The sequence below is a fragment of the Alligator mississippiensis genome, chromosome 2 (assembly GCF_030867095.1).
Source record: "Alligator mississippiensis isolate rAllMis1 chromosome 2, rAllMis1, whole genome shotgun sequence".
Lineage (NCBI taxonomy): Eukaryota > Metazoa > Chordata > Crocodylia > Alligatoridae > Alligator > Alligator mississippiensis.
This window is the reverse complement of record NC_081825.1, coordinates 14,863,830-14,876,353: the sequence shown is the minus strand read 5'-3', so window position 1 is coordinate 14,876,353 and position 12,524 is coordinate 14,863,830. Positions and strand designations below refer to the sequence as shown.

At 46.0% G+C, this 12,524-nt stretch overlaps 1 protein-coding gene across 1 annotated transcript in view; it reads right to left on the bottom strand.

The window, feature by feature from the left end:
• Window positions 1-12,524, bottom strand: part of POLR1A (RNA polymerase I subunit A) — a 64,581-nt gene that overhangs the window by 26,404 nt on the left and 25,653 nt on the right. Inside the window, exons 13-18 of the mRNA XM_006271487.3 lie at window positions 12,198-12,452; window positions 11,353-11,544; window positions 9,084-9,227; window positions 8,372-8,555; window positions 624-706; window positions 350-508 (exon numbers count right to left, since the gene is read on the bottom strand). Of these exons, the coding sequence (XP_006271549.1) occupies window positions 350-508; window positions 624-706; window positions 8,372-8,555; window positions 9,084-9,227; window positions 11,353-11,544; window positions 12,198-12,452 (1,017 nt within the window). The remainder of the gene's footprint in view (window positions 1-349; window positions 509-623; window positions 707-8,371; window positions 8,556-9,083; window positions 9,228-11,352; window positions 11,545-12,197; window positions 12,453-12,524) is intronic.

Below are 12,524 nucleotides of genomic sequence, written 5' to 3'. Positions count from 1 at the left end.
CTACTTAAACCAGAAGAATTTGAAAGTAAAATTCACTATCTGTTGAAAGTAAAAATGATATCCAAGACTATCAAAATCAAAGTTACTTATAGTTACAAAGAAACCATTTTTTTATGGCACGTTCTGATGACAACCCAAAAGTTAAGAGCCTTGAAAAATCACTTTGATCTCAGAGGTAGTTCTCATTGCTACATCATAGCTGAGACACGCTGACTGGGCTCTTCTTGCCAAATGTGAAAGAAGAGGATTTTAGCCTCCAGGATTGTCGGGGCTGTTTTACTGGCATTAAATCAATGTTAAGAAATTTTGCAAGCAATATTAATATATGCAACTATTGCTCAATGCCAACCTTGTTAACCTCATTGCTGTAATTGTTTACTTCCTCCTTGAATTTAAGATCAACCATATTAAAATCCCTCTGGTCTTTGCAGAGATGAGCATCCTGCCATTTCCCTTGCACCTCCTCACATGATGTTGTTTCTGGCAAATTAAAGGCAGCTCTAACAGCCTGAAAGCAAAGAAGTTTTTTAGGTGCCAATGCAGACACAACTATAATTGCACAGGGCAGGGATTTGACATTTAAAAAGGACAAAGACTAAAACCTCTTTGCAAGATGCACTTACCTTGGTACCACAGTAGGTCGACTCTTCAATAATCTTACCTCTTTTGTGGTCTGCTCGGGGTTTGACCAAAATATCTTCAACCCCTGCAAGAGTAAAAGAGAGATGCATTGTGCAATGGTTGAATCTGAACAGTGGAACATCAGGGAGTCATTTGCTGTTGAAGTTCAACTTTGATACAGTATCTACATTGTGATGCGGTCTAATCATATCACCGCATCTTATTTTCCCCACAGAATGATGCTCCTTTAATATACGTGTGTTTTTTTCCTCCTGCGTGTGACTTAACAGATTTTCAGAGATCCCATCACATGGCATGTACATTGATAGCCATGTATGCTGTTAGCAAGGTCAAAACTTTTAGACATACTAGACAGACCTTTGCCACCAGAACTACAGGAGTAACTTTTAGCAGTAGTAGGTTGTTTTCCTCTATGTGGACCCTGCACTAGAGGAGGATGGGGGGCAGGACACTTTGCCAGTGGGTTTCATAGGTTTTTGATGTTACAGTAAAAAGGAAACTTGGGGGCTCTTCAGTTCCATTCCAGACTCTTTAGGGCAATGTATGAGAGGCAGACTCTTCTTTCCTCTATCCCATGCCTGACCTCTTTCTACTCCATTTCATCCATCCTACCTACCACATTCCTGTATCTATCACACCTTTCACTCCTTGTCCCAGTGCTACTCTCCTTACTTAATCAATCCCAATCCTCTCACCTCCATCTCCTTGTCCAGAACATCCCTGTGTCATGCTTCAGAACTACATGTTCTGATCTCCTTTCCTAGACAGCCTCAGTTCCTCCTATCCCTCAGGCTGATACAATCAGTCTCCCCAAACCTCAGGTTTCTGTTCTACCTCCTGTGAACTTCCAGTCTGTCCTTTCTGGGCCCCCATCCATTTCCATGATGTATACCCTGGTTCCTAGTCCCCAGTACCTTTGACAAACCACTGTCATATCTCCTCCCACATGTCTTGCTTCTTATCAGATGCATCTCTCTTCCTCTAGCACCTCCTTCATCACTCCCTCCTAAACCTCAACCCATCTAGTCTGGGGTGGTCAACCTGAGGCACAGGTGCCATAATGGCATGGGCAGCCTCTGTGTGTGGCACAGAGCAGATTAGGGAGGGGACAGAAAGCACAGTGGCAGATACGGCGGGGAGCAGAAAGCAGAACATCTGGTTAGGCAGAGAGCACAGATTGGTCAAAAAAAAGAGCAGCAGATTGGTGATGGAAAGAGCAAAGAGCAGAGCACTAGAGCAGGGAAAGGAAGAGGTTTGGATAGCACTAGAGGAGGGTGCAGGACTAATTTATGGTACGCATGCCAAAATAGGTTGCCCCCCCTCCACTGATCTAGGCAGTCCATCTTCCCCTGGCACCTCAATCTTCTCCCATTCACTGCATCTGCCAGTTCCAGTCTCTTTTCCTCAGCAAACATAAGCTTAGCTTTCCTCTCCCTGTCACCACCTTCCAGTCCCTGACTACTTGTCCCAATCTGTATACTTCCCTCTGCAGAAGTTCATCTCTTCATAGATTTTCATAGACGTTAGGGCCGGAAGGGACCTCAGAAGTTTATCGAGTCCAGCTCCCTGCCCCAGGGGCAGGAAGTCAGCTGGGGTCATAGGATCCCAGCAAGGTAAACATCCAATCAACTCTTAAAGGAATCCAGAGTAGTCCCAAACCTCTCAGCCTCTCATCATAAGGCCTGTTATCCTGACCTCTGATCATGCGTGTGGCTCTCCTCTGCACCCCCTCAAGCTTCTCCACATCCTTTTTGAATTGTGGAGCCCAAAACTGGATGCAGTACTCCAGCTGCGGCCTCACCAAGGCCGAGTACAGCGGGAGGATGACATCCTGCAATTTGCTAAAGAAGCATCTATGGATGTAAGCCAAAGTTTTGCTCACTTTGCCAGCTGCAACATCACATTGGTGGCTCATCTTGTGGTCAATCATGACCCCCAAGTCCCTTTTGGCCGTGGTGCTAGCAAGCATAGCATGGTTGAGCCTATAAGTGTGCTGAGGGTTTTTCTGACCAAAGTATAGTACCTTGCATTTTTCAGAGCTGAAGGCCATCAGGTTTTTGTCCACCCATTTTCCAAGCCTGTCAAGGTCGGCCTGGATCACCAACCTGTCCTTGGGTGTGGACGCTTTTCCTGAAAGTTTGGTGTCATCAGTGAACTTGGCCAGTCCGCTTCTGACACCAAGGTCCACATCATTAATGAAGATGTTGAAAAGGACAGGCCCAAGAATGGAGCCTTGGGGGACCGCACTGGTCACAGCGCACCGCAATGACTGACTTCCGTCAACTACCACTCTCTGGGTCCGACCTCGAAGCCAATCCCCCAGCCAGCAGACTGTGATGTAGCTGAGGCTGCAATTGGCCAGTTTTTCTATAAGATGATCGTGGGATACCAGATGGAAAGCTTTTTTTTTTTTTTTTTAAAGTCGAGATATATGACGTCAATCTCTTCTCCCTTGTCCAGGTGATATGTCACCAGGTTTCATAGATTTCATAGACATTAGGGCTGGAAGGGACCTCGGAAGATCATCGAGTCCAGCCCCCCACCCAAAGGGCAGGACGTCAGCTGGGGTCATAGGATCCCAGCAAGATAAGCATCCAGTTTCATCCTGAAGGTGTTCAATGAAGGCGCTTGAACAACCTCCGGCGGCAGGCTGTTCCAGACCTTGGGGGCTCGGACAGTAAAGAAATTCTTCCTTATGTCCAGCCTGAAACGATCATGTAGTAGTTTGTGACCATTCGTCCTCGTCATCCCTTGGGGCGCTCTGGTGAACAAACGTTCCCCCAGATACTGGTGGTCACCCCTGATAAACTTGTAGGTGGCCATCAGATCACCCCTGAGCCTGTGCTTTTCCAGGCTAAAGAGCCCCAGGGCTCTCAGCCTGTCATCGTAGGGTCTGCTTCCCTGACCCCTGATCATGCGCGTGGCTCTTCTCTGGACTCTCTCAAGCTTCTCCACATCCTTTTTGAATTGTGGAGCCCAAAACTGGACGCAGTACTCCAGCTGCGGCCTCACTAAGGCCGAGTACAGGGGGAGAATGACGTCCCGGGATTTGCTTGAGAAGCATCTATGGATGCAAGCCAGCGTTTTGGTCGCTTTACTAGCCGCAGCATCGCATTGCAGGCTCATGTTCATCTTGTGGTCAATGATGACCCCCAAGTCTCTTTCTTCCATAGTGCTAACCAACATAGCACTGCCGAGCCTATAAGGATGCTGCGGGTTTTTCTTCCCAAGGTGGAGAACCTTGCATTTATCGGCATTGAACACCATCAGATTTTCATCCGCCCACTTGCTGAGCCTGTCCAGGTCAGCCTGGATCACCCGCCTGTCTTCTGGTGTGGATGCTTTGCCCCAAAGTTTGGTGTCATCTGCGAACTTGGCCAGTCCGCTTCTGACTCCAGTGTCCACATCGTTAATGAAAATGTTGAACAGTATGGGTCCAAGGACAGAGCCCTGGGGGACCCCACTGGTCACAGGACACCATGATGAGTGACTTCCATCAATTACTACCCTCTGGGTCCGACCCCACAGCCAATTATCCAGCCAGTGGATCGTGGGGGACCCAAGGCGACAATTGGCCAGTTTCTCCAAGAGACGATCATGGGACACCAGATCGAAGGCTTTTTTGAAGTCAAGATATATGACATCAATCTCATCTCCCTTGTCCAGGTGATAGGTCACCTGGTCATAGAAGGAAATGAGATTGGTCAAGCAAGACCTACCCGCAACAAACCCGTGCTGGCTATCCCTTAAGATGTTGGCGTCGGCCAGTCCATTAAGGATGGCCTCCTTAATAAACTTTTCTAAGATCTTCCCCGGGATAGAAGTCAGGCTGATGGGCCTATAGTTAGCCGGATCCACTTTCCTCCCTTTCTTGAAGATAGGCACCACGTTGGCCTTCTTCCAGTCTTCGGGCACTACACCAGAGCGCCAAGAGTTTTCAAAGATCCGCGCTAGAGGCTGGGCTATGATGCTCGCCAGCTCCTTGAGTACCCTGGGGTGAAGATTGTCAGGGCCGGCTGACTTGAAGGTATCCAGCTTCTCAAGATGTTCCTTCACAAAGTCAGCATTAATGGAGGGCAGGGGATCACCCTCACCCGGACTTCCCAGCCCTGTAGCAGGCACAGGCGTCCCATGGGGCTGATGAAAGACCGACGCAAAGTACCTATTTAATAGGTTGGCTTTTTCCTGGGCATCAGTTGTCAGTTGCCCCATCTGGTTCAGCAGGGGTCCAACGTTGCCCCTGCTTTTCCTCCGGCTCCCCACATATCTGAAAAAGGACTTTTTATTGTCCTTGATGCTCAAAGCTAGCTGGAGTTCAGTTGCAGCCTTGGCTTTCCTGGTCAGCTCCCTACAGGACCGGACCAGTGCAGAATAATCCTCCTTGGAGGTGACTCCCATCCTCCATCCTTTGTAGGCCTTTCTTTTTAGCCTCAGGAGGTCTGCTAGGTCCCTGGAGAGCCAGGGGAGCTGCTGTGCCCTCTTGCTGCCTTTCCTCTGAGATGGAATAGACTTAGTTTGTAGAAGGAGATGAGATTGGTCAGGCAAGACCTAACCACAACAAACCCGATCCGGCTATCCCTCAAGAAGCTGGCTTTAGCCAGTTTGTCAAGAATGGTCTCTTTGATGATTTTCTCCAAGATCTTCCTGGGGATGGAAGTCAGGCTGACGGGCCTGTAGTTCCCCGGATCTACTATCCTCCTTTTCTTGAAGACAGGCACCACATTGGCCTTTTTCCAATCTTTAGGCACTTCGCCTGAGCACCACGAGTTCTTGAAGATCCATGCCAGTGGCTGAGCCATGATGCTTGCCAGCTCCTTAAGTACCCTGGGGTGTAAGCTGTCTGGGCCAGCTGACTTGAAGGTGTCCAGCTTCTCAAGGTTTCCATCACATGGTCAACACTGATGAAGGGTAACAGTTCACCCTCACCCTGACCATCCCATACCGTATTGAGCAGGGCCATCCCTTGGGGCTAGTGAAAAACAGATGCAAAATACCTGTTGAGCAGGTTGGCTTTTTCCTGGCTGTCAGTTGTCAGTTGACCCATATGGTTTAGCAGGGGTCCAATGCTACCCTTGCTTTTCCTTCAGCTCCCCACATATCTAAAAAAGGACTTTTAATTGTCCTTGATATGTGTAGCCAGTTTGAGTTCAGTTGCAGCCTTGGCTTGCCTGGTTCACTCCCTACAGGTCTGAACCAGTGCACAGTACCCCCCTCCTTTGGGGTGGATCCAGTCCTCCATCCTTTATAGGTCTTTCTTTTTAGTCACAGAAGGTCCGCTAGTTCCCTGCAGAGCCAAGGGGGCTGCTGTGCCCTTTTGCTGCCTTTCCTCCGAGACAGGATAGGCATTGCTTGTGCTTTCAGGATCACTCCCTTGAGGAGCAACCACTCTTCCTGAACTCCCCTCCCCTTTGGGTCATGGTCCCTTAAGGCCTTGCCAACAAGCCTCCTGAGCTTGTCAAAGTCAGCTTTCCTGAAGTCGAGGACTTCTGCTTTGCTGACTGACTTGCCTGCTTTACGGCAGATGGTGAAGGTGATCAGCTCATGGTCACCGTCTCCCAGCTTCCCTTCGATCGTTAGGTTGCTAATTAAGTCACCCCCTGTTGCCAGTACCAGGTCGAACAGCACTTTGCCTCTCATCAGTCCATAAACTTCTTGAGTCAGATAGAGCTCATCCACACACGAGGAAGCCTTGGAACCGTTTGGATGTGGCTAAGTGCTGTTCCCATGAGATGTCAGGGTAGTTAAAATCTTCCATGACAAGCATGCACCGGGAGTGTGCAGCCTCAGCCAGTTCCCTGGTGAATTCCTGGTCAAGCTCTTGATCCTGGCTAGGAGGTCTGTAGTAGACCCCCACCATTGTGTCCCCTGTGCCTTGTTCGCCACAGATTTTGACCCAGAGAGTCTCCAATCATCCCCGCCTCGGTGCCAATGTCAGCTTGCAGGGATGCGTAGCTTTCCTTGACATACAGCGCTACCCCCCACCCCTTTTGTCCACAAGATCTCTCCTGTACAAAGTATAGCTGTCTATACCTGTGGCCCAGTCATAGGTGGAGTCCCACCAGGTCTCCATTATCCCTATGAGATCGTAACCCTTTTGGTTTAGCCGGAGGACCAGTTCCTCCTGTTTGTTCCCCAAGATCCTGGCATTGGTGTACAGGCACGTAAGTGTCCCATTGGGGGCCCCTGCCTTCCCTACAGATCACACTGGGGCTGGGGTAAGGGTGGTTTTCCTTAAATGCCTTAGCCTGCTGGGTTTATAAAAACTGCCCAGTGGGCTTGCAGTGGCAGTACTCCCCCCATCCCCCAGTGGGCTCAGTTTAAAGCCCAGTCGAGCAGGCCAGTCAGTCTGGCTGAGAAAAGCCTCCTCCCCAGTGGAGTGAGGTGGAGGCCGTCTCTTCGCAGCAGCCCACTGCCTCCCTCACCAAAGAGTGGGTTGTGATCATGCAAGTCGAAGCTTTCTTCTCCCTTCTACACTCCCCCCTTCACATTGCCTGGACCCAGAAGTGGCATTAAGAGCCAACAAGACTGTTTTATTGTTTTCAGTGCCAGTGACGAGTTCTGACTGGTAGCAGCCCAGAGTTGCTATTTGGAGCAAAGCCCTGCTCAGTCCCAGGCTGTGGCATGTTCAGAGCAGATGAAGTCTTCAAGGAATTTAAGCCGTGAAGCTAGGGCAAGAATCCATCAAGCACGTGGGAACTAAAACATTTCAGTGGCTAATAAGGTAACCAAACTGGATCACAATGGATTGCAGCAAGCATATCTGACTAAAAATCTAATCAAATGCCAAATGCCAAACACCTACCCAAAGCAAGGGGGCCTTAAGGTTTCTCAGATAAAAAGGTCTTTAGAATTTTCTACCATGAATGTAACATGCTGAATAGATTTGGCTGAGCAGAGAGCAACAACTAGCCTAAGGCAGAAATAACCTACAGGAAGTTTCAACCCAAATGGTTTAATCTGACAAAGTTCTAAGGAACTGAGTAGTGTCGTATAATCCAACATACTGGGCACTCTTAATTTGCAGTGCTACCAGCTACGTGTATAAGAAAGGGGAGCGGAGTAAAGAGATGCTGCTCCCTACTGCTATCTACTGGAAGCATGGCTTGACTTGTTTCAATTTAAGTGACTGTATAGGGCTACAGCATACAGAAAATTTAAAACCTCAGACTACTACACAAGTATCCATGTTTCACTGATATAACACAATTCTGTAAAAATCAACTCTGCTACTTCCCCAGGAGGACAGAAACGATTACACTGTTATGGTATGTAGAGATGGATTGAATGCCCAATAGCGTAATTTTTTTTTTAATGATTTTCCTGAACAGGCACAAAAGAAATCCCTAATCTAACAGTTAAACAACAGAATAAATGCAAGATTTTCTCGCTAGCATTTCTGAACATGTCAGTAGCTTCATTTTCACATACATTTAAAAAAACATGATTTGATCAGAACCAAGCTGTACCAGAAGCCTGTGCTGTAGCGCATCAAAAGTGAATACAGAGAATTCAATGAGACGCACATCATTTCTTTCTAATGGTCAGAAAGGAAATCATACACTAAACAGAAAAATCATGCAAGTGAACAGCTGTCAGATTCAAGGGCATAACACCCTGTAGAAAATAATTCCATCGCACACTTTCTTTTTATTATACACACTGATCTCAGCTTTATACTTCAGGAACAGCTACAATAGCAAGAGGGCTAGTTTGCTTTTGCTACACTCACCCATTGTAAATCCCCTGTAGAGTTGCAGGTAGGCAGTGAAGAGGCGAGCTAGACAGGTAAGCACCTTGCCACTGGTTTCACCACCATAAACTTCATGGCAACAGTGGACCAGGCCAAAAGCAGAGCTGCCATAGTGTGCCTTGTCCAAGACCCCACAAAGTAACTCCCCTTCTCTGATGACAACCTGGTGGGCAGAATGAGATGACAGATTTAAACAACTAAAGAATAGCCATTTTGATTGTGAGCAGGATATGATTCCGATTACAAATTCTTTGGTACAAATTTAAAATAAACCATGATCATGAGGAAAAAAACATCTAAGACAGAAAAAGTTTGAGATTAATATCTTCCAACAAAAAACTATTAAAAATAAAAAAGTCAAAGTTTCCAAAACACTTAAGCATGAAAAGTGAGATTTGGATAGAATTTAGATGCCTAATCCAAGAATGTGAACCATAATACCTCCACCTAACCACTTACATATCAGAAAGGCTGCAGGTACCCAAACTTTTTGCCAGTAAAGTTCCTTATGTGCCTGCAATGTTGTGCAAATGCAAGCCCAGAACTGCCACCATCCACTACAAGTAAAGTGTTTCCTGGCTCCCAGACCCACCCATTCTGAGCAGGAACTTTATTTTCCTTCAGAAGATTCTCTTGTGCCTAACAACAAATTCAGGACAGTCTCTGCACCCACTTAGTCACACAATCGTACCTGAGATTCACACATTGAATTCAGCCCAAGAATCCTGTTCGCAGGCCCTTTCACCCAGGCTTTTGCCCCAATCTGAGCTTTCCCGGACAAATTCAGCGGGATGTGACTTTCTGGGATTACGTTTATTAGCAACGTAGAAACAACCTGCAAGAAAACAGCAGACGAGATTAACAAACTGTCAGGAGCCATGAACATTTTAGATCTTCAAATCACTGTGAGCACCTCCATTCATATTGTACAAATCCTTGTTGTTCAGCCTTTATCCTGCTGCATAAAACTACCAGTCTTAAATCTATAGGGCATGAATAGTGCTTGGTTACCCACTACCTTCAGAAGTACAATGAGCTGATGCTGTTGTTTACCCAGAAGTGGATGGTGCCCCCTACACTATTAAAAAATGGCAAAGAAAGGAAAAATTTGATGGGATTTTTGAAGAGATCCCTTTGTGACTGCCTCTGGGTTGCTGTGTATTTTGCTTCCTCCCATCCCCACCTTACTGTGTCCCAATCTTTTGTCTTAAGTTTCCCACCAAGGAACCTGCCGAATCAGTTTTGTGATACTGATCACTCCACCAGGGGTTGGCGACAATCTTTAAAAGGACTGGGCTACAACAGCAGTTTTCAGAGGTTGCCTGCTTCTGGTTGGAGCCAGGTGATGAGGTCAAAAAAGGTATTTAAGGGTCAGGTCACCTGGTCTGGGGGCTTCCTCCAGGGAGGCATTTTGGAAACACAGACAGCAGCATGGGCTTCCAGAATCCTCTGAATGTATATGTAAGTAGCTTACCTAAAATTTAGCCAGTAAATTAGGGTTATATATCTTTAGCTGCACATTAAAAGGGCCAACAAGCCCATTCTGTTTTGCTCAAGGTGGTTTTTTTCCTACTACTCTTCTATCTTGTACTCCTTCCCCAATCTCCCTCTCTCCGATTAATAAAAACTAATCTGTTACACCACACCTAGCTGTGAATGCTTGAGAGGAAGGACAAGCCTTTTCGTTCCTAGCAGAGCTTGGGGGATTATTATCTGCTTCTGTCGTACCTAAAAACATCCTGGGTGGTTCCAGGCTATAAGAAGCACCCAGAAGTATTACCAGTGGGCAAAACACCCCAAGGTCTGTAGGGTCTGTGTACCCCATGCTGCACAGGGCCCTAATAGACCAGACCAGAGCCTGGGTGGTGGCAGTAATTACCCTAGGCTTGTGGGTATGCTCTGGAAAGGGGGTCAGCCAGATGTAGGTGCCCCAGGGGAGATACCCAAAGCGTGGTTTTAGTCAGGCACAGTGAGGCAGGTGGCTCAGCGTAGCAGTGCCCCTTACTGTCCTGCCACAGGATTTGTGAGAAAAACAATATTGCTGCAATTCTAACCTCAGTTTTATTTCTTAAGACTTTATACATTAAAAGAATATATGGTATTACTCTACAGAAATGAACTCTTACGTGCTGTAGTTTACAGTGGTATTACTGCAGCATGTTGTAGTATTTTGATATTTTATTTATACTTTATACAGTGTATTTTGTTTTTTACATTTCCTTACCATTGTGTGCTGGTGTCATTACATTTTTAAATAAGCCACAGGTCAGAGACTATTTGCAAGTGTCACTGTTGAAAGCCTGAATACTAAAACAATCAGCACTAGTGTACCTTCCCTATTTTGCTGTGGGTCATAGCAACTGGAAAAAGGTTTCAGCCCTCTGGAAAGTGTAGATATCCATCCTTCTAATAGTGTATATTTGATATTACACTGACCCACTACGGATTTCAGCAAAAATGCCCCAAAATAGATAAGACTTTGCCTGTGAAGTTTAAATTTAGGAGATTCAAATTTAGCTTCCCTTGTTCCATCATGCGTAATTGTATTTATTATGGACAACCAGAGAACACTGAAGTATGAATAGTGCATAAGAAAAAAATCTTCAGAAGCAGGATGTTTATGAAAAACTGCCTCCAAGACAGTCTATCCAAGAAAAAAGTAAGTTAGTGAGGAGTCATTTCAGTTCCGTGGCCTTCCTCAGATCATATATCTAATTATCACCATAAATGATGGTGTAACACTGCCAGGAGTAAAAGCTAAAATGCAGTTCCCAATCTGATAACATTAAGGGAAACAGAACTGGGCATACGCAGGAAAAAACTCACAAAGCATGCGTGCATGTGTTGCCTGTAACTGAGCCCGTTTTTCAGAAACCCTGGCTGATCCTCATTTCAATTATAATAGCATACTTAGTTCCGAGCCATCTGTATCCTAGATAAAACAATGAAGTTTTAACTACCTGTTTTCCTGTCCATAACTCTTGTGGTTTCATGATGGCAGGTGGAAGAATTTTTACTCTTCCTTTTTTGTCTGTCAGCCCTCGATAGACCAGCTCCATATACTGCTCCTTCGTGAAAAAGCAGCCTCGAATCGTCATACTGGCACCAGAGATCATGTGGTCCTGGATCAATCCCGCCAGCGGTTTGCCATCCTGAGGGATACAAATAAGAGGTAATTGGAAGAAATTATAAAATTAGTTCAATTTTTAAAAAGTATAAAAACACCAATGTCCTGGTTGAGTTCTTTATGGTAATATGTTCTCTTCCTCCACCAATTATCTCCTGAACATTATGATTTAAAGGGTACGGTTAACATAAAACTCATTTAAAAAAAAGGATAAAGTTAAGGAAGTCAATGGTGGGGGGGAGAGTTTACTGGCAACAGTAGCTAGCCATGGTCCATGACTCTTACATCCACATCAGTTTATTGTCCTTGATCCAAAGAATGTGAAAAGACATTTAGCAAAGCAAGCAGCAGGTTATAATTGTAGAGGAGCAGAAAGCTGGTGTCAGAAGAAAAGATATAAATAAAGACAGTGGAAGATCAAAGGTATCCATTTTCTGGAAGCAGGAGTGAACAGTGAGGACAGAGGGCAAGGTGGTGGTGGTGAACAGTGAGGACCTGCACCAGAGAATGGAAGGAAGACCAGTAACAGGAAAAGAGGACAGTGTTCTGATGGTGGATGTTCTTTCCCAAAGGAAGCAGCTGAGTTTGGGGAGAGAAATGGGAGAATGGGGGAATACTGCCTGGGAACATGTGGGAAAGGCAAGGAGGAATCATGTCTTTCACTGAGGGTTTATTTACCTTGGGAACAAGATACTGCTCATCGGTGCAGGCTAAGGTGTACGCTTCAGCTCGGCCCAATTCACTCTGAGGAAAATGAGCATTCATTTCATCACCATCAAAGTCAGCATTGTAGGCTTTGCAATTGGCATAGTGAAGCCTCAGCACCTTCTCTCCAGGCAGGATTCTGGCGCGGTGGGCTTGGATAGAGGGCCTATGAAGGGTAGGCTGACGGTTCAGTAAGAGGACATCTCCATTTTTAACATGGCGGCACACCTATGAGAGAGTTTTAATGTCATTTAGTTATTCATGAACATATTTCTATTTAAAGAAAAAGTAATTTAAAAG